Source organism: Hyla sarda, chromosome 6, assembly GCF_029499605.1.
Source record: "Hyla sarda isolate aHylSar1 chromosome 6, aHylSar1.hap1, whole genome shotgun sequence".
In the NCBI taxonomy this organism is placed as follows: domain Eukaryota; kingdom Metazoa; phylum Chordata; class Amphibia; order Anura; family Hylidae; genus Hyla; species Hyla sarda.
In genome coordinates this window covers 247,615,000-247,635,972 of record NC_079194.1, presented here as the reverse complement: position 1 = coordinate 247,635,972, position 20,973 = coordinate 247,615,000, and the positions used below count along the sequence as shown (strand labels likewise).

Genomic DNA, 20,973 nt, shown 5'->3' with positions numbered 1-20,973 from the left:
AAAAATTGTATTTAACAAAATGTATCTTTTTTATAACAACATTTTTATTCATTTTTAAACAGGGATCAATTTATGTGGGCGGTCAGGGCAATAAAAATGTAGCCGACAATAATAAAAATGTAGTGTGTGTGTTTTTCACTTTTTATTATTTATTTTTTAGGTGGTACTACTACTCCCAGCAAGGAACACACACTGTTCAATGATGGGAGTAGTAGTACCTTTACAAATTGACAGATCTATCCAAGTCCATTGCAATCCTCCTGTATAATTTATAGATGCGGCCGGCCGCTCTTCTATAGTCCCCTGCACTGCTATATATATACACCCATTCATATTTATCGCAGAGAGCTGTAATTGGCTAGATGGTTGCAGCCAATCACAACTCTGTGGGAAATATGAATAATAGCTATATATACATCAGTGCAGGGGACCATAGAAGAGCGGCCGGCTGCAGTTTTTGAGCCAAAGCCAGAAGTGTATTCAAAAGGAATAGGACATATAAAGGAAGGACTTACACTTCTCCTCCCTTATGGATCCACTTCTGACTTTGGCTCAAAAACTTCAGTGGCCGCTTTCCAAAAACTGCCAGAAAAAAAAAACAAGTCGAATCCTAGCCTAAGAGCGGTGATTGGCTGCCACCATCCGGCCAATCCCCACTCTATTCACATCACTGGCCGGAGTATAGTGCAGAGATGCCAGTGCTGTATAGAGCCGCTCCGCATCTCTGCTATATTATGGACGATCCCATCGGGCGATAGGTCTATTAGTACAGGTACTACTACTCCCATCATGGAACAGTGTGTTCCATGCTGGGAGTAGTAGTACTACCTAAAAAATGTCAAAAAAGAGAGGAAAAAAAAGTGAAACAAGCTTTATTAAAAATGAATTAAAATTTTGTTATAAAAAATATAAATTTCGTTAAATAAATAATAATAATTTTTTCCATCACTACTGCATCCTTTATTTTTTTTTGATACCCAACAAATTTTGCATACCAAAAAAAACGCCAAAGAGGCCAAAAATGCAATTTCCACACAAATGAAAAAACAACAGAAAAAAACGCCAGACGCAGGAAATTGTACTGGCATTTTTTTCTTGCGGTCTTTTCAAACCATAAAGCGCAGGACAAAAAAACAAGTGGAAACTTAGCCTGACTGTTCTGAAGCAGGGTGTATGTGTAGCCACCAAAAACATAGATAAAGCTTTGTTGGAGTTGCAAACTCTAAGTCAGTCTCCTGAATATCTCTATTACATTTAGAAAAGCAACACTGACTATGCAGCATTCTTTTAAAAACTTTTGACATTTCTTTTTAAAGGGGTTGTGCAGCAAAAACTAACTTACCCTTATCCACAGGATCACTGTCCGACCACTGGGACCTTCCCTGATCTCCTTCACGGAACTCCGGCTTTCCTGCTGCATGGAGCAGGGGTTGGGAGAGCCTGAGATACACAAGTACAGCGCTCGTATATCTCCAGATCTACCAGAGAGTTACATGAAGTGAATGTGCCGACCCTGTTCTGTGTAGCAGGAGATCATTGGGGGTCCCCCACGGTCGAACCCCCCACGATCAGCTACGTATCCCCTATTCTGTGGATAGGGGATGAATTATTTTCCACTGCACAATCCCTTTAACAAGTCATATGATAGAAACACTTTATGTTTCTATAGGAGTTTCTGCTATCTTTAGTAAATGCATTATACATGGGGAAATCATTTTTTTTTTACTTTTTCAAACAACTACAGGATGTTTTATTTGTAGGAAAGGTGAGTTTGTTTTAATGGACATCAGTCCTACCAGTGTGGTTATAGATTATAATAGATACTTAATTGCTCTGCTTGCCTTTTGGACAGACACATCCAGACACGCATGGTCCATCACAAAAATATTGCTGTCCTGGGTTTGAGCAGGTAGATGTGCATGGTGGACTGCATTCTTTATAGATCAGATTATCCTGGCAAGGTTTGTCTAAAGGAGTAAGAAAAACATATATTAAAAAGATGTAATAGCAAAACATCCAGACATCCAGCGGTTGCAAAGACTCTATCCGCTCAATAACTGACTTGCAATTGCTGGATGTCTCTGGTATCAGGACCACCACAACGCGCGCACTGCTAGCGCATCATTCAGACACGCACCTGTTGTCAGCCATTCATTCATCCACAGCCCCGGACGGCAGAACTCCTGGACATCACCCTACTAGGCCGGACGCCTCTTTGTGCCAGCCCAGGACACTCGGAGCCCCCGGAGAACCACTCACCCCCACTGGAACACAGACAGGCACCGCATCTAAAGATATCGCGGCTGTACAAGCTCGTTGAGGAGGGTGAGTGGTGCTGTGCACCGCGATACATTCGCTACATTGCTACATTGTTCTTGGAATTGCAATATACTTACAGATTGAGCTGACTTGCTACTGTGTCTAAGACCGCAACACTGTTGCAGGCCTCACAACTGAATTATTCCCACGATTTACCACTGATGATAAGCGCTACTACTGAGACTCTATGAGACTATATGATACTTGTGATACTCCCGGCACTTGCAATATTCGTGGTACTAGCTCACACCATTGATGGACTTTGTCCTTGCATTTTTTCAAAGAGACTTGTGATTATTGAAAAGAGACTTTTTATCTTTACAGCGGATATTCACTCATCTTTTGCTTTTTTGTGCTATTTTATTGCTTTATTGCTATTATTGTTACCATCATTTCTATCATTATTTTAATATTATATTACTTTATTATCCTATTATCTACCTCTCACCTGCAAGGGCCCTGCTAGGTGATTGGCTGTATACCCTATATTGTTTTATATAATAAATACACTTATATTTTCACTCAAACAATTGGATCCACATACTATTGATTTGCTCTCTCTTTCCTCTATTGCTTTTTACTATACCCCTAGTGCTTTAGAGGACAGGTTTCTATATATTTTATATATATATATATATATATATATATTTCTTTCCTCAAGTATACATTTTTATCTATTCCTACCTGCCCATGCAGCATATTAGAATTTTAAAACAGTGGATAACACTTTTAAACAGTGATTAATGAAAACATCCTTTCAAGTGGTAATTATTTCAGTAGATAAGCAATACTCACAGCACATTGAAGGGCTTCTCCAATCTGGGGGTGTTCCACCAGCAAGTGCGCATTGGCGGGAGTATTCAGTAATAGTGCTACATAGGCAGAAAGATCTATACTTTGCTGTGGCATTACAGAGGCACATATCCAGCATGTAAGCCTCTATATAGGGCTCTGGTTTAACCAGTCTGTTGCATTTCATCCATTTATGGTTTCTTAAGTGCTTCAGGCACATAGCTCTCTAGAAAATAAAAGTAATAGAATATCATAAATGGAGTTTGTTTAAAGAAAAGTATTGATGTGTTCTTCCTCACCTTTCCTCATACAGTATTTCAACATTTGTAAAAAAACAAAAACAAACAATCTACAACAACATAATTTTGTGGTACTCAGTCAGTAGATGTATAGTATATGATGTGCTATATGTGGCCACTCAGTGGTTGTGATCACATGTACAGCCTGCATGTTGGAATAATATATTGAATTTGCTTAATGAGTAATTGGAATCCTTAACTAAATTCAAGAATAGGTAGGTGGGGAAGTGTAGCCAGTGGTACTCCACTGGCCAGCGTTCGGAACTAAATTAGTTAGTCGTGACGTCACGACTACGCCCCCTCAATGCAAGTCTATGGGAGGGGGCATGACTGCTGTACGAGAGGCCATCGTATGTGGGGGCCATCGTAGGTTGGGGGGGGGTCACTGTACAGTGGTGGTGTACATACAGTGCAACATCTACAGGTAAAGGCAATACCTGTTTTATTATACATTTTTTCTAAGAGGTAACAGCACATACTGCACCTATTTGTGTTCTGTATTCTCCTCTGCATTACTGACTTACACTGACACTGCCCAATCAGGAAGATATGTAAAAAACTAGGTGCGCTCCTAGTGGAATATTATTAGAGATAGGGTAACGCGTGCACAGTTAAATGCACCTTACTGTGGGTGGTTGTGCTGAGGGCACAACACCTTATTGTGCCTGTAGACTCGCTGTAGTCTGTGGTGCAGGAACAGGTGGCAGCCTCGGCATCCTTCACTGTGACTCACTGGTTAAAGCGTGGAGTAATTGTAGAAAGGGCAAAAAATAGGACGATTCTCCCGTTGGCGCCTTCACCCAAAAAGACCAGTATGCCAGAAATTAGTAAAATCACTTGGCTTTATTGGGTAAAATGGGATGCAACACAATGGTGGGCTCGGGTTCGAAACCATTGTGTTGCATCCCATTTTACCCAATAAAGCCAAGTGATTTTACAAATTTCTGGCATACTGGTCTTTTTGGGTGAAGGCGCCAACGGGAGAATCGTCCTATCTTTTGCCCTTTCTACAATTACTGCCCAATCAGGGACATGCTTGGAGGGACATGCTTCTTGACAAACAGTACTGCCCAGTTGTCCATTGATTCATCCACCTCAAGTGGAATATTAGAGGAACAGCTCCAAATGGTCTAGATTTCCCATGCAGAAATACTGTATCTAAGGATACGTGTGACCTACATTGATCATTACCATGTCCATAGCAGTTATCACCCAGCCCTCTAAAGACCCTTAATAGTTATCCTTTTCATTTACTCTTTTTAATTTTTAGAGACAGTATTCACTATAGTTCTGTCATAATGATTGAACAGTGGTAGATCTAGCTTCTCAGCGAATTACTGTTAAAATCCAAACTTATGAAATCAATTAAACATGGGAAAATGATCGATAAAATCAGACATGCTGACGCGTTTCGGGCTTAGTACAAGCCCTTAAAGGACATCTGCAGCGTTACAAACACATCCCCTATCCTCAAGATAGGGGATAAGTGTTTGATCTCGGGGGGTCCGAATACTGGGGCCCCAGGCGATCTCCTGTGCAGGGGGTGTGCCAGCCGCAGCACGACGTTGCAGCTGGCACGCCTCCTCCATACATCTCTATGGGAGAGGCGGGAGGCAGCGTTCGTGCCTCCCCGTCTCCCCCATAGAACTGTATGGGGACGGGGAGGAGACGGGGAGGAGACAGGGCGTCACCGTCGACCTCTAGGTCGACGCTACGTGACCATGAGCGCTCATGGTGGCGCCCCGTTAGGGAGATCGGAGGGGGTCCCAGTGGTCGGACCCCCGCGATCAAACACTTATCCCCTATCCTGTGGATAGGGGATAAGTGTAATGCCGCTGCAGTTGTCCTTTAATCATGGTTAAGGGCTTGCACTAAGCCCGAAACACGTCAGCATCTGTTTTTATCTATAATTTTCCCATGTTATATTGATTTCATTAAAGTTTGGATTTTAACAGTAATTCGCTGAGAAGCTGTATCTACCACTGTTCAATCGTTTGGCTATACGGGCTGGCGGCCCGCTTCTTCCAAGCTCCAGCTCTGCAGAACACAGAGCAAGCCCTCCTATTTTTGGTCCATGTGGTGAGTGAGCTGAGTTGGAGGGACCCCGCGCAATCAGGCAACTTATCCCCTATCCTTTAGATAGGGGATAAGTTGTCAGCATGGTAGTACCCCTTTAAGGGATGACATTGTGAAGACCAGTCTATCAGTCCAGTTATATTTATTGAATTAAACAGGTGTAATAAGATTAATTTGGCAAATGTTCAACATATGCCTAAGAAAGCAGATGCTCTGCAGTATTTATTTATAGCAGTTGGCTCAAGATAGATTCCTCTTTCCGCAAGTTCAAAGAAAGTGTTATCACAAACAACAGGAACCAAATTAATGCTGCAAACTCCAGGATCAGTCATCTCACTTTAGATGTGTAAATCAGGGCAAGCTGCTCTGACCTGGGTGGCACACTTAGATAGACAAAGATTAATGAAAATGTGTGAAAGCCTTAAGCAATGAAACAACAAAATTAGTTGCCCGTGCCAGGAACTCATTCTGCACTGCTGACTATGACTTGAGACTTTTGACTCCCGCCAGTGCCACTTTGGTGAAAGGAGGAGGAGGAAGTACGGTATTTAGATTTCAGCTAGTTCCAGTGGGAGTCAGTGCAAAAACATCAAAGAAAGTGCAAATGTATTTATGTTTTCTAACAATTATATAAGCAGTACAAATAGGGGTGATCACTGGTTTAAATGGCTGGAGGCTGTTGGCAGTATTTTAAGGCACGGAATGCCAGATTGGACCTGGTTTAGCATTGTTTTAAAGGACAAGTCCAAACACAGTCTCAAAATGAACGGTAAATCACATGTACTATCCATAGCCGCTAACGAACATGTAAGATTATCCTTAAATACCAGCCTCCAGCCAGTTATATTAGTGCATGCAGTTTACCAGCTTGCTTTAAACCTTACCACCACCCCAGTAAGCACAGAACATTTGAAAGGCCTGTTTTAACAGGTGATAGACACAGATTATTTAGATGATATGACTATTTTGGATGAAAATCTCTTAATGTAAATAGCACACATTTAACTTGCACATTGAGTTTTTAGTAACATAGTTAATAAGGTTGAAAAAAGACTAGAGTCCACCAAGTTCAACCTATATCCCTAATGAGTCTTTACTGAGTTGATCCAGGGGAAGGCAAAAAAAAAAACCTCATACTAGAGGTAAAAATTCCTTCCTGACTCCAAATATGGCAGTCAGAATAATCCCTGGATCAACGTTCTGTCCCTATAAATCTTGTATACATAATCAGTGATGTTACTACTAGGGATCGACCGATTATCGGTATGGCCGATATTATCGGCCGATAATCACGATTTTGGGCATTATCGGTATCGGCAATTACCTTGCCGATAAGCCGATAATGCCCCGCCCCCGCACTGCCCCCACCGCACCGCCCCCCCCTGACCCGCCGCACCGTGACCGCCCCCCCGATCCGCCGCCCCACACCGCGACCGCCCCCTGTAGTGCTGGCTGGTATATCGGTATGGATTTTTGCCCATACCGATATACCGGTCAGGCCCCTCCCCCAACCTCCGAGTTAATAAAAAAAAAAAAAACTTACCCATAATGGGGGTGGTCCGGGCCATCCATCCTTCCTGTAGTGTCCGGTGGCATTCCGGGTGGAGGGTGAACCGGTCCGGGCTGTCCTTCTCCGGCGGTCATCTTCTCCACTTCGGGCAGGCTCCGGCCTAGTACGCTGCATAGGCGCTGCTATGCCGTGACGTCAGGTGCGTCGCTGCGCACGGGCGTCACTGCGCAGCGGCGTCTATGCAGCGTACTTGGCCGGAGCCTGCCCGGAGTGAAGAAGAGGACCCCCGGAGAAGAAGGACAGCCCGGACCGGTTCACCCTCCACCCGGAATGCCGCCGGACACTACAGGAAGGGAGGATGAATGGCCCGGACCACCCTGACAGGTAGGGAGAGAGAAGCGGGTGGTGGCGGCGGGGGCCTATGGCCCCGCAAAAGCCACCGCAGTGCATTGATTTAAAGCGCCCGCTTTAAATCAGTGCTCTGCAGCGGTGTCGAGGGGGGATAAATAGCCGATAACTTATACCGGAATATCGGTATAAGTTATCGGCTATCGGCCCTAACCTCCACCGATTACCGGTATCGGTATCGGCCCTAAAAAAACGATATCGGTCGATCCGTAGTTACTACTCTCCAAAAATGCATCCAGACCCCTTTTGAATTCTTTTACAGAATTCCCCATGACCACCTCCTCTGGCAGAGAGTTCCATAGTCTCACTGCTCTTACAGTAAAGAACCCCCGTCTGTGCTGGTGTACAAACCTTCTTTCTTCTAAACGTAGAGGATGCCCCCTTGTTATAGATACAGTCCTGGGTATAAATAGATCATGGGAGAGATCTCTGTACTGTCCCCTGATATATTTATACATAGTTATTAGGTCTCCCCCAAGCCTTCTTTTTCTAAACTAAATAACTCTAATTCTGATAATCTTTCTGGGTACTGTAGTCCTCCCATTCCCTGTATTACCCTGGTTGCCCGTCTTTGAACCCTCTCCAGCTCCACCACATCTTTCTTGTACACTGGTGCCCAGTACTGTACACAGTATTCTATGTGTGGTCTGACTAGTGATTTGTACAGCGGTAGAATTATTTCATTGTCGTGGGCATCTATGCCCCTATTGATGCACCCCATGATTTAATTTGCCTTGGCAGCAGCTGCCCGACACTGGTCACTATAGCTAAATTTATGTTAACTAAGACTCCTAAGTCCTTTTCCATGTCAGTTGTCCCAAGTGTGCTCCCATTTAATACATAATCCCAGCCCGGATTATTCTTCCCCATGTGCATAACCTTACATTTATCAGTGTTGAACCTCATCTGCCACTTCTCAGTCCAAACCTCCAACCTATCCAGAACCATTTGTAACAGTGCATTGTCCTCTATAGTGTTTACCGCTTTACAGAGTTTAGTATCATCTGCAAAGATTGTTACTTTACTATTCAACCCCTCTACAAGGTCATTAATGAATATTAAAGTGGACTTTTGAGTTAAGATCTGAGAATAGAGATGGAGAAGCAAAGCAGTAAAGGCAGAAATTAGACAACAAATGTCAGAAGTCGTTGCATGACTATTTTTGGTGAAAAATTCTGTGGGCAGATGTTAGCCGGGAGTCAACAGGAAAATTTAAAGATTGGGGGTTGAATATTCAAAACTCTTCATGTTAAAAATGTTGTGTTTCGCGCAAGTTTCTATCAGATATTCGAAGTGTTTTACTTCAGAATGATCCAAGGTTTACACTATTCACAACAGTTTTGCGAAAGTGGGCGTGGTTATGTAAATTTCATGTTTTACATGATATTTATAAGGGGGTAAGAGTCCATTTTACATAAAAAAAAATTCACACCATTTCACAGATGTATTGGTTGCAGTGTTTTGTTTTTGTCTTAAAAAAAAAAGGGTGTTATTTAATTAATTATTTAAAAATAAATAATTCTTATTGGAAAATGTTAATAATATATATTTATATTTATCCCCCCCCCCCCCCCCCCCAATGGTCACTGCACCTGCACTCACATTTAATCCCTGGACATGTTTTATTTATACAGTTAAGGGGGTTATCCACCATAAGGTGATTTTAGTACGTACCTGGCAGACAGTAATTGACATGCTTATGAAGGATCTGCGCTTGTCTTGGGGCTAAATGGCTATGTTGTGAGATTACCATAATACTGTGGCTTGCTTTTTGTTAACTGGTATTTCCTGTTTGACTTTTCTTTTTTTGACTACAAATCCCACAATTCCATTTTCCTTCCTCCCACACATCAGCCACCCCACCCATTGAAACATAAATGAGCTGCATCCATTCAAAAGACCTGGTGTTTTCAATCAGGGTGCCTACAACTGTTGCATTAGTTGCAGATTGATCTCTCTTCCACCAAGCAATCGCTCCACCCATTGAAGCAGACAGGCTCCCTGTCATCAGCTGACAAGCGAGTCATGTCTCGGCCGCATTGCAACCTGGGAAAAATCTGGGACAACAGTAATTTTGTATGCTGTCATAAATAAATATTGGAGTGAAAATCACAGAAGAATTGTGAGAAAAGTGTCACACACAGGTACATACACTATATTATGACCTACATAAAAAAAAATCCTGGAATACCCCTTGAATCACTTGTATGAGCACTAGCAATTCGAGATGGGCGAATTTTCCAAAAATTTGATTCGGACAATTTGCCGAATCTTCAGAAAAAATTTGGTTCAATCCGAATAAATTTGCAGTGAATTGCTATTAACCACAGAAGGATCCAGTGTCCTGAGTCCTCTCCCTTTCTATAATGCGGGGCTGCGCGCTATTAACCCTTTAGATGCTGCGTTCAAATTTGATCGCTGCATCTAAAGTGAAAGTATACTAATGCCGGTTAGCTCAGGGGGCTGTTTGGGATTGCCACGGTGAAATTGCGGCATCCCGAACAGCTGTAGGACACGAGGAGAGTCCCCTTACCTGCCTCCTGGTGTTCGATCGCCGAATGACTGCTCAGTGCCTGAGATCCAGGCATGAGCAGTCAAGCCGGAGAATCCTCCATCAATGGTTTCCTATGAGAAACCATTGATCAATGTAAAAGATCAGTGTGTGAAGTGCAGTTTGGGGGCTATAACATTGCAAAAAAAAAGTGACAAAAAAAAAAGTTAATAAAGATGATTTAACCCCTTCCCTAATAAAAGTTTTAATCACCCCCCTTTTCCCATTTAAAAAAAAATTAATAAACTGTGTAAATCAAAATAAAAATAAACATATGTGGTATCACCGCGTGCAGAAATGTTCCAATTATAAAAATATATCATTAATTAAACCGCTCGGTCAATGGCGTACGTGCAAAAAAACAATTCAAGGTCCAAAATAGCGTATTTTTGGTCACTTTTTATATAAGGAAAAAAAAGAATATACAAGTGATCATGAACCCGATCAATACAAAAATGGTACCGCTAAAATCTTCAGATCACGGCACAAAAAAATAGCCCCCATACTGCCCCGTACATGGAAAAATAAGAAAGTTATAGGGGTCAGAAGATGACAATTTTAACCTCTTAACGACGCAGGACGTATATTTACGTCCTGCGCCGGCTCCCGCGATATGAAGCGGGATCGCGCCGCGATCCTGCTTCATATGGCTTCGGTCCCGGCGCTCATCAACGGCCGGGACCCGCGGCTAATACCACACATCGCCGATCGCGGCGATGTGCGGTATTAACCCTTTAGAAGCGGCGGTCAAAGCTGACCGCCGCTTCTAAAGTGAAACTGAAAGTATCCCGGCTGCTCAGTCGGGCTGCTCGGGACCGCCGCGGTGAAATCGCGGTGAGATCGGACACCGGGAGGGCCCTTACCTGCCTGCTCGGTGTCCGATCGACGAATGACTGCTCCGTGCCTGAGATCCAGGCAGGAGCAGTCAAGCGCCGATAATGCTGATCACAGGCGTGTTAATACACGCCAGTGATCAGCATAGGAGATCAGTGTGTGCAGTGTTATAGGTCCCTATGGGACCTATAACACTGCAAAAAAAATGTAAAAAAAAGTGTTAATAAAGGTCATTTAACCCCTTCCCTAATAAAAGTTTGAATCACCCCCTTTTCCCATAAAAAAAATAAAACAGTGTAAAAAAAAAATAAATAAACATATGTGGTATCGCCGCGTGCGTAAATGTCCGAACTATAAAAATATATCATTAATTAAACCGCACGGTCAATGGCGTACGCGCAAAAAAATTCCAAAGTTCAAAAAAGCGTATTTTGGTCACTTTTTATACCATTAAAAAAATGAATAAAAAGTGATCATAAAAGTCCGATCAAAACAAAAATCACACCGATAAAAACTTCAGATCACGCCGCAAAAAATGAGTCCTCATACCGCCCTGTATGTGGAAAAATAAAAAAGTTATAGGGGTCAGAAGATGACATTTTTAAACGTATACATTTTCCTGCATGTAGTTATGATTTTTTCCAGAAGTGCGACAAAATCAAACCTATATAAGTAGGGTATCATTTTAACTGTATGGACCTACAGAATAATGATAAGGTGTAATTTTTACCGAAATATGCACTGAGTAGAAACGGAAGCCCCCAAAAGTTACAAAATGGCGTTTTTTTTTTCGATTTTGTAGCACAATTATTTTTTTTTCCGTTTCGCCGTGCATTTTTGGGTAAAATGACTAATGTCACTGCAAAGTAGAATTGGCGACGCAAAAAATAAGCCATAATATGGATTTTTAGGTGGAAAATTGAAAGGGTTATGATTTTTAAAAGGTAAGGAGGAAAAAACGAAAGTGCAAAAACGGAAAAACCCTGAGTCCTTAAGGGGTTAAACGTATACATTTTCCTGCATGTAGTTATGATTTTTTCAGAAGTACAACAAAATCAAATCTATATAAGTAGGGTATCATTTTAATTGTATGGACCTACAGAATAAAGGGAAGGTGTCATTTTTACCGAAAAATGTACTGTGTAGAAACGGAAGCCGCCGAAAGTTACAAAATGTCTTTTTTTCTTCAATTTTGTCGCACAATGATTTTCTTTCCGTTTCGCCGTAGATTTTTGGTAAAATGACTGATGTCATTACAAAAATTGGCAGCACAAAAATAAGCCATCATATGGATTTTTAGGTGCAAAATTGAAAGAATAATGATTTGTTAAAGGTAAAGAGAAAAAAACGGAAGTGCAAAAACTGAACCCCCGGGTCCTTAAGGGGTAAAAAAAAACCTGCTATTTGCGGGCTACAGAGAGCCTCAGTAGGGGTGTAGAACACTTTGCCTTGCCATAACACGCATAGGGAGTTTGCTAGGGTAGTGAAATAATACTGTTCTTCAGTGTGACATGCAGATTACAGGTGTTGCTATTAGAATCACTGCCGCAGAGAGGGTCGGGAGACCATATGGCATCAAAATTGAAGAGATTAAAGAGATTTTTGAGATGCCAATTGTAGAGTTTAAAGAGATTAACAAGTTTAATGTGCCACCAGCAGCATGAGATCATATGGCAGCACAATGACACAGTCTGGAGGTGGCGGCAGCAGCATGACGAGACCATAGGGTGGCACAATGACAGCGCCTGGAGGTGGCAGCAGCATGAGGAGACTATATGGCGACACAATGATAGAGCCTGGAGGTGGCAGCAGCATCAGGAGTCCTGAAAGTGACCCGGTGACAGAGTGGGGCGGTGGGTGGCAATACCAGTACCTGCTGATGAAGGTGGGTGACAGAAGGGGCACTTGGCATCAGATGTGTGGCATCAGGCGGGTGGCAGGATTAGAATAGTAGCTGAGGCAGGTAAGCAGAAGAAACCAGTTTCTTTTGTCAAAGTGTTGGTGTGGCACCATGGATAATCTAGTCTGATGCATCAGACATTGTTCGGTGGAAATCCTGGCTGATCCAAGCCTCATTCATCTTGACAAAGGTCAGTCTCTACACATTTTTGGTGGACAGGCAAGTTCTCCTTGGGGTTACTATAGCCCCTGCCACACTAAACACTCGCTCTGTTGCCACACTTCTGTCCAGGCAGGACAGCTTTTCTAGGGCAAACTCTGCTAGTTGCGGCAACAAATTCAGTTTGGATGCCCAGAAGTCCTGCAGATCTTCAATGTGGGTTGGCAGGGTCATGTCCACGTATGCCACCACCTGCTGGTGTTACGCCTAGCGCTCCGGGTCCCCGCTCCTCCCCGGAGCGCTCACGGCGTCTTTCTCCCTGCAGCGCCCCGGTCAGTCCCGCTGACCGGGAGCGCTGCACTGTCATGGCCGTTGGGGATGCGATTCGCACAGCGGGACGCGCCCGCTCGCGAATCGCATCCCAGGTCACTTACCCGTCCCGGTCCCCTGCTGTCATGTGCTGGCGCGCGCGGCTCCGCTCTCTAGGGCGCGCGCGCGCCAGCTCTCTGAGACTTAAAGGGCCAGTGCACCAATGATTGGTGCCTGGCCCAATTAGCTTAATTGGCTTCCACCTGCTCCCTGACTATATCTGACCTCCTCCCATGCACTCCCTCGCCGGATCTTGTTGCCTTGTGCCAGTGAAAGCGTTTAGTGTGTCCAAAGCCTGTGTACCTGAACTTCTGCTACCCATCCTGACTTCGAACCTTGCCGCCTGCCCCCGACTTTCTGCTACGTCTGACCTTGCCTCTGCCTAGTCCTTCTGTCCCACGCCTTCTCAGCAGTCAGCGAGGTAGAGCCGTTGCTAGTGGATACGACCTGGTTGCTACTGCCGCAGCAAGACCATCCCGCTTTGCGGCGGGCTCTGGTGAAAACCAGTAGCCTCTTAGAACCGGTCCACTAGCACGGTCCACGCCAATCCCTCGCTGACACAGAGGATCCACTACCTGGAAGCCGAATCGTGACAGTAGATCCGGCCATGGATCCCGCTGAGGTGCCGCTGCCAAGTCTCGCTGATCTTCCCACGGTGGTCGCTCAGCAATCGCAGCAGATTGCCCAACAAGGACAGCAGCTGTCGCAGTTGACCGCCATGTTACAGCAACTTCTGCCTCTGCTACAGCAGCAACCATCTCCTCCGCCAGCTCCTGCACCTCCTCCGCAGCGAGTGGCCGCTCCTAACCTCCGCTTGTCCCTGCCGGACAAATTTGATGGGGACTCTAAACTCTGCCGTGGATTTTTGTCTCAGTGTTCCCTGCATATGGAGATGTTGTCGGACTTGTTTCCTTCAGAACGGTCTAAGGTGGCGTTCGTAGTAAGCCTTCTTTCAGGAAAGGCCTTGTCTTGGGCCACACCGCTCTGGGACCGCAATGATCCTGCCACAGCCACAGTCCAGGCCTTCTTCGCTGAACTCCGGAGTGTCTTCGAGGAGCCAGCCCGAGCTTCTTCTGCCGAGACTGCCCTGTTGAACCTGGTCCAGGGTAATTCTTCCGTTGGCGAGTACGCCATACAATTCCGTACTTTTGCTTCTGAACTATCCTGGAATAATGAGGCTCTCTGCGCGACCTTTAAAAAAGGCCTATCCAGTCGCATCAAGGATGTGCTGGCCGCACGAGAGATTCCTGCCAACCTCCAAGAACTCATCCATTTGGCTACCCGCATTGACATGCGTTTTTCTGAGCGACACCAAGAGCTCCGCCAGGAAAAAGACTTAGATCTCTGGGCACCTCTCCCACAGCATCCTTTGCAGTCTTCGCCTGGGCCTCCCGCCGAGGAGGCCATGCAAGTGGATCGGTCTCGCCTGACCCAGGAAGAGAGGAATCGCCGTAGAGAAGAAAATCTCTGTCTTTACTGTGCCAGTACCGAGCATTTCTTGGTGGATTGCCCTATCCGTCCTCCACGCCTGGGAAACGCACGCACGCACCCAGCTCACGTGGGTGTGGCGTCTCTTGGTTCCAAGTCTGCTCCTCCACTTCTCACGGTACCTGTGCGGATTTCTTCTTCAGCCAACTCCTCCCTCTCAGCCGTGGCCTGCTTGGACTCCGGTGCCTCTGGAAATTTTATTTTGGAGTCGTTTGTTAATAAATTCAGCATCCCGGTGACCCGTCTCGTCAAGCCGCTCTACATTTCCGCGGTCAACGGAGCCAGATTGGACTGCACCGTGCGTTACCGCACAGAGCCCCTCCTCATGTCTATTGGACCCCACCTTGAGAGGATTGAGTTCTTCATTCTCCCCAACTGTACCTCTGAGGTCCTCCTCGGTCTGCCTTGGCTCCGGCTTCATTCCCCCACCATTGATTGGACCACCGGGGAGATCAGGAACTGGGTCTCTGCCTGCCACAGGAAGTGCCTCTCCCCCCCTCCCAGTCCCGTCAGGCAAGCCTCTGTGCCTCCCCATGGCCCCCGTCCTGGTGTCACACTGCCCCGTGCCAGGCCTCGCCCTCTGCCCTCCCTCCCCATTCCCACTCCTGCTGTACTGCCTGCCGTTGAGGAAACCCTCCATTCTTTCCCGGTGTCCTCATCCCAGGGGAGGCAGTTACCGGACAAAGAGAAGGGGAGACCTAAGGGGGGGGGGGTACTGTTACGCCTAGCGCTCCGGGTCCCCGCTCCTCCCCGGAGCGCTCACGGCGTCTTTCTCCCTGCAGCGCCCCGGTCAGTCCCGCTGACCGGGAGCGCTGCACTGTCATGGCCGTTGGGGATGCGATTCGCACAGCGGGACGCGCCCGCTCGCGAATCGCATCCCAGGTCACTTACCCGTCCCGGTCCCCTGCTGTCATGTGCTGGCGCGCGCGGCTCCGCTCTCTAGCGCGCGCCAGCTCTCTGAGACTTAAAGGGCCAGTGCACCAATGATTGGTGCCTGGCCCAATTAGCTTAATTGGCTTCCACCTGCTCCCTGACTATATCTGACCTCCTCCCATGCACTCCCTCGCCGGATCTTGTTGCCTTGTGCCAGTGAAAGCGTTTAGTGTGTCCAAAGCCTGTGTACCTGAACTTCTGCTACCCATCCTGACTTCGAACCTTGCCGCCTGCCCCCGACCTTCTGCTACGTCTGACCTTGCCTCTGCCTAGTCCTTCTGTCCCACGCCTTCTCAGCAGTCAGCGAGGTAGAGCCGTTGCTAGTGGATACGACCTGGTTGCTACTGCCGCAGCAAGACCATCCCGCTTTGCGGCGGGCTCTGGTGAAAACCAGTAGCCTCTTAGAACCGGTCCACTAGCACGGTCCACGCCAATCCCTCGCTGACACAGAGGATCCACTACCTGGAAGCCGAATCGTGACAGCTGGTTCAGGTCCGGCTCAAGGTCTACCTGCTGCTGATTAGTTTCTTCACTATGCGGGTGAAGAAAGGTACTCATTAGTGACTGTAGACTCAGGCTGCTGCTGCAGCTGGTACTGTTCCTGCCACCCCAAGTGAGCATGCATCGTGCCATTTGTGCAAGTGACCTCCATCTCCACTGCATACTGCCAGGGTGTGTCTAGGTCCTTTGTCTCGTCTTCCTCATCATCCTGTAGTTCTTCTGGCTGCTCCTGCACCTCTTCTCCTGTCAGCTGAGTATAAAAACCACCCATTTCGCAACACATTGCCTGTGCTCCACTCTCCCTCCTCTTCCAGTTCAGCCCCCACAGGGCTCATGTGGCCATGAGATGTAGGCGTCACGTCTCCAGTGCCCTGACCAGCCATTGTTTCCACCATCTGTTGTAGGAATAGAAGCAGTGGAATGACGTTGTTCATCCCTTAGAAACATAGAAACATAGGATGTGTCACCAGATAAGAACCATTTGGCCCATCTAGTCTGCCTAATAATCTGAATCCTATCAATAGTCCCTGGCCCTATCTTATATGAAGGATAGCCTTATGCTTATCCCATGCATGTTTACACTCCTTCACTGTATTTGCAGCGACCACTTATGAAGGAAGGCTATTCCATGCATCCACTACTCTCTCATATTACTGATATTACTTTTAAACCTTTGTCCCTCTAATTTAAAACTATGTTGATTCCCTTCATGCATTTAAAAGTCTCTATCCTATCCCCTATGTCTCTTCTTTCTTCCAAGCTTAAACCTGGCGACTGACAAAATGTGGCTTCCTCAAAGGGCCTGAGCAAATGGCAGGTGACACATATGAGCTGCCACTGGTTGACATTGAAGTTACACAGGGGAGTACCCCTATCCACTTGGATCATCAAGTAATCGTTGATGGCCTTTCTCTGTTCATATAGTTGGTCCAACATATGCAGGGTGGAATTCCAACTGTTGCAAACATTGCATATCAGACTATGTACAAAACAAATAGGGAAACATAGCCGCACATCCACTATTTGTATTTTGATCTACTTGCTTCTCAGCATAATTTAAAAAACTAACAGGTTGTTAGTATACATTTTGCTCAAAAAGTACAAGCCCAGGCCACCTAGTCCGAATGGGTCCCTAACCTAACACTGGCGTAGCACCGGGCGGCGACCACTGCCTCCGAGACACCATGCCCACAGGGGGAAAACCCAGTGGCCAGGCAGCCCCACTGCTGCCCGACCAAGCCCCTGGCTTTGGGCCGCACCAATCCACAAACAAAGCATCACAGAAACAATGGCAAAAACAGAGAACCACACCAGCGTGAACACTTACCATGTGGGCTGGGAGAATGTTGTTTTTACTTGGTCTGCACTCTACCCCTCCCCCTCAGCCCAGCCCTATATAAATTAGCAGGAAGCTGCACAGGGCCCCTTCCTTTCTGGCAGCCTCCCAGTATGACTGGGAGCACATGGTAAGTGAGCTTTTATACCTTGTTCCCACTGGTGTGGTGCTGTCCGTTACTGCCGTGGCACCGTCTCTATGGCGAGGCATGGCCCTGGGACTGGTCTGAGTGGCATTGGGGCTGCTCTGCCAGTGGGTCGTTCCCCCTGTGGGCACTGGTGTTGCGGTGGTGGTGGTCGCCGCCCAGTGCTTTGCCATTTTATGCTAGGGACTTTAGGGACCCACTCTAAATAGGTGGCCTTGACGTGGCGAGTGGGCTTGTACTTTTTTGATCAAAATGTATACTAACAACCTGTTCATTTTTGAATTTATGCTGAGAAGCAAGTCGATCAAAATACAAATTGTAGATGTGCGACCATGTCTGTTTTCTCTGTTTGAATTTGCATATCAGACTATGTTGGGGGGATGCTGTTCTGTTGCTGCAGCTCAAGGAGGCTGTGCTTTGCGGTGTACGAGTGGCTGAAGTGCATCCAAAGTTTCCTGGCCATTGTTAGGATGTCTTGCAGATGGGTGGAACACTTTAGGAAATGTTTGACAACCAGATTGAACACTTGTGCGATGCAGGGCGCATGGCTAAGGCTTCCTTGACGCAGCGCAGACAACATGATCTTCCCCTTGTCGGCCACCATGGTTCCCATTTTCAGTTGTCGCAGGGAAAGCCATGACTTGATTTCTTGACAAATCACTTTGAGCAGTTCCTCCCCTGTGTAACTCCGTTCGCCAAGGCAAAAACCAGGTGAAGAACAGCGTGACACCGCCGTGCCCTGCACACTTGGTATGCTGGAGGGCCACTGTGACTTGGAGTGGAGGCTGAGGACATGGTGGAGGATGAGGAGGCAGAGTTGGAAATTGCTACAGGACCAATGGCGTTAGAGCGTGAAGGCAGAAGCGGCGTGAACTGGCCAAGTTGCTGTTGTGGCTGTGCAGCAACCAGATTCAAGCTGCCGTGCACTTTGGTACACACCGACAGGCTCACTGACAGGCCCACCTTCAGTTCTACATATTTGTGCAGGGCTGCTACTGCCTTTTTCGAAAATAAATTAAGGCTTGGGACTCTCCCACCTTGGCTCAGCACAAACCATCAGTTCTCTGAAAGGTGCAGAGTACACCATTTGAAAAGGGAGGGACTGCAGCACCAGCAACTTGGACAGGAGCACATTCAGCTTCTGCACCGTTGTATGAGTGGGCACATACTGCTGTCTCTTGGAAATCGATTCAGTGATGGATTCCTGCTGGAATGACTGACAAGAAGTAGGAGAAGCAGGAGCATCTGACCAACAGAAGATAGGAATGACAGACAACTCCCTTGCATTGAGGTGGTGGAGCCTTGGCTGGCTGAAATGGTTCTCCAAGGCCGCTTTGTGGTGGCGCAGCGTATGTTGTCGCAGGGCCATGGTGCCAACAATCGGACCCTGGCCACACTTCACCTTCTGCCGACATATTACATGTGGCCATGTTAACCTCCTCCGGGGTCTTTGACAAAAAAAACTGCCACACAGCCGAGTGGCTGATTTTCCCCCCAACAGTCCGCACTGACTGACTGCTACTGCCGCGAACTTCGGGAACCCCTGCTCCAATATCTCCAGGTAGGCTGCCGTGATGCAGGTGGTCTACCCCGGACACGTTTGACTCCAGACTTCCCACTGCTGCTACCCTGCTGACTCCCAACCATGCTACCACCTTGCTGGCTCAGCTGCTGCCTCACGGGCAACCTGCCACCCTCTTCTCCTGATGATGATGAAGCCCCTTCTGCACCCAGCTCTCAAGTACGATCGGTTTAATCATCATTGAGTTGTGTCTGCACGTCAATGATGTCATTCTCAAGTTCCTCAACGGTGTCTTTACAGGAGCCTGAACGCTCGCAACACCACCTCCCACGCCACTCTCCTCACCACTACTTGCCTACCTAGCAGTGAAAGCTGCAGATGTCTCCTCCACATCTTAGCTGGGCAGTAGCTGAAGACTATCCTCTAGTTTATCATTTTTGCTGTATAATGGAGCTGAGCCCCCAGCATACCATTCCTCTCTGCGTGAGAGAACAGCATAGGACCGAGGCAGTTGGAGGACATGGACTGCTCCCGGGCCATGCCAACTGAGGGTTGAGTCTGAGGAACACACCGACTGTTGACTGGGGGTGTCTGATGTCACTTGGGATGAAGTGGATGACCGAGTTAACCAATCAATGACGGCTGCTGGGTTGCTGGTCGAGACACAACCGCTAGCTGACACCGTGAGCTCAGACCTCTCGCTGCGACTCCTGCTGCCACACGCCTGTACTCTGCTGCGACCTCTGCCTGTGCATGATAAATTTAGGCCTCTGCCACTCCTCTGTGCATGGCCTGGCACTTCTCTGACTGACATACTTTTAGAACAGTGGTGTGCATATATATTTTACTTTTTATAGAGCCATACGCCCCTATACAGCTGCAACATAAACTTGCGGAACACTCAATGTGTGTGTATGTATCCCTGCTTTTACACTAACAGGCCACTTTAAACTTGTAACAGAAAACACAAACAACAGCGGAGTGCGTATATTTCACTTTTTTTAAATTTTTAACCCCTTAACGACGCAGGACGTATATTTACGTCCTGCGCCGGCTCCCGCAATATGAAGCGGGATCGCGCCGCGATTCTGCATCATATCGTGTCGGTCCCGGCGCTCATCAACGGCCAGGACCCGCGGCTAATACCACATATCGCCGATCGCGGCGATATGCGGTATTAACCCTTTAGAAGCGGCGGTCAAAGCTGACCGCCGCTTCTAAAGTAAAACTGAAAGTGACCCGGCTGCTCAGTCGGGCTGTTCGGGACCGCCGTGGTGAAATCGCGGCGTCCCGAACAGCTGATCGGACACCGGGAGGGTCCTTTCCTGCCTCCTCGGTGTCCGATCGACGAATGACTGCTCCGTGCCTGAGATCCAGGCAGGCGCAGTCAAGCGCCGATAATGCTGATCACAGGCGTGTTAATACACGCCAGTGATCAGCATAGGAGATCAGTGTGTGCAGTGTTAACGGTCCCTATGGGACCTATAACACTGCAAAAAAATTTTTTTTTTAAAGTGTTAATAAAGGTCATTTAACTCCTTCCCTAATAAAAGTTTGAATCACCCCCCTTTTCCCATAAAAAAATAAAACAGTGTAAAAAAAAATAAAATAAATAAACATATGTGGTATCGCCGCGTGCGTAAATGTCCGAACTATAAAAATATATCATTAATTAAACCGCACGGTCAATGGCGTACGCGCAAAAAAATTCCAAAGTCCAAAAAAGCATATTTTGGTCACTTTTTATACTATTAAAAAAATGAATAAAAAGTGATCAAATAGTCCGATCAAAACAAAAATCATACCGTACCGATAAAAACTTCAGATCACG

At 46.6% G+C, this 20,973-nt stretch overlaps 1 protein-coding gene across 1 annotated transcript in view; it reads right to left on the bottom strand.

Moving 5' to 3' along the window:
• The window catches only part of LOC130277499 (mucin-5B-like), a 180,479-nt gene that overhangs the window by 94,987 nt on the left and 64,519 nt on the right, over positions 1 to 20,973 (bottom strand). The window contains exons 7-8 of the mRNA XM_056528174.1: positions 3,115 to 3,337; positions 1,842 to 1,967 (exon numbers count right to left, since the gene is read on the bottom strand). Coding sequence (XP_056384149.1) covers positions 1,842 to 1,967; positions 3,115 to 3,337 — 349 coding nt within the window. The remainder of the gene's footprint in view (positions 1 to 1,841; positions 1,968 to 3,114; positions 3,338 to 20,973) is intronic.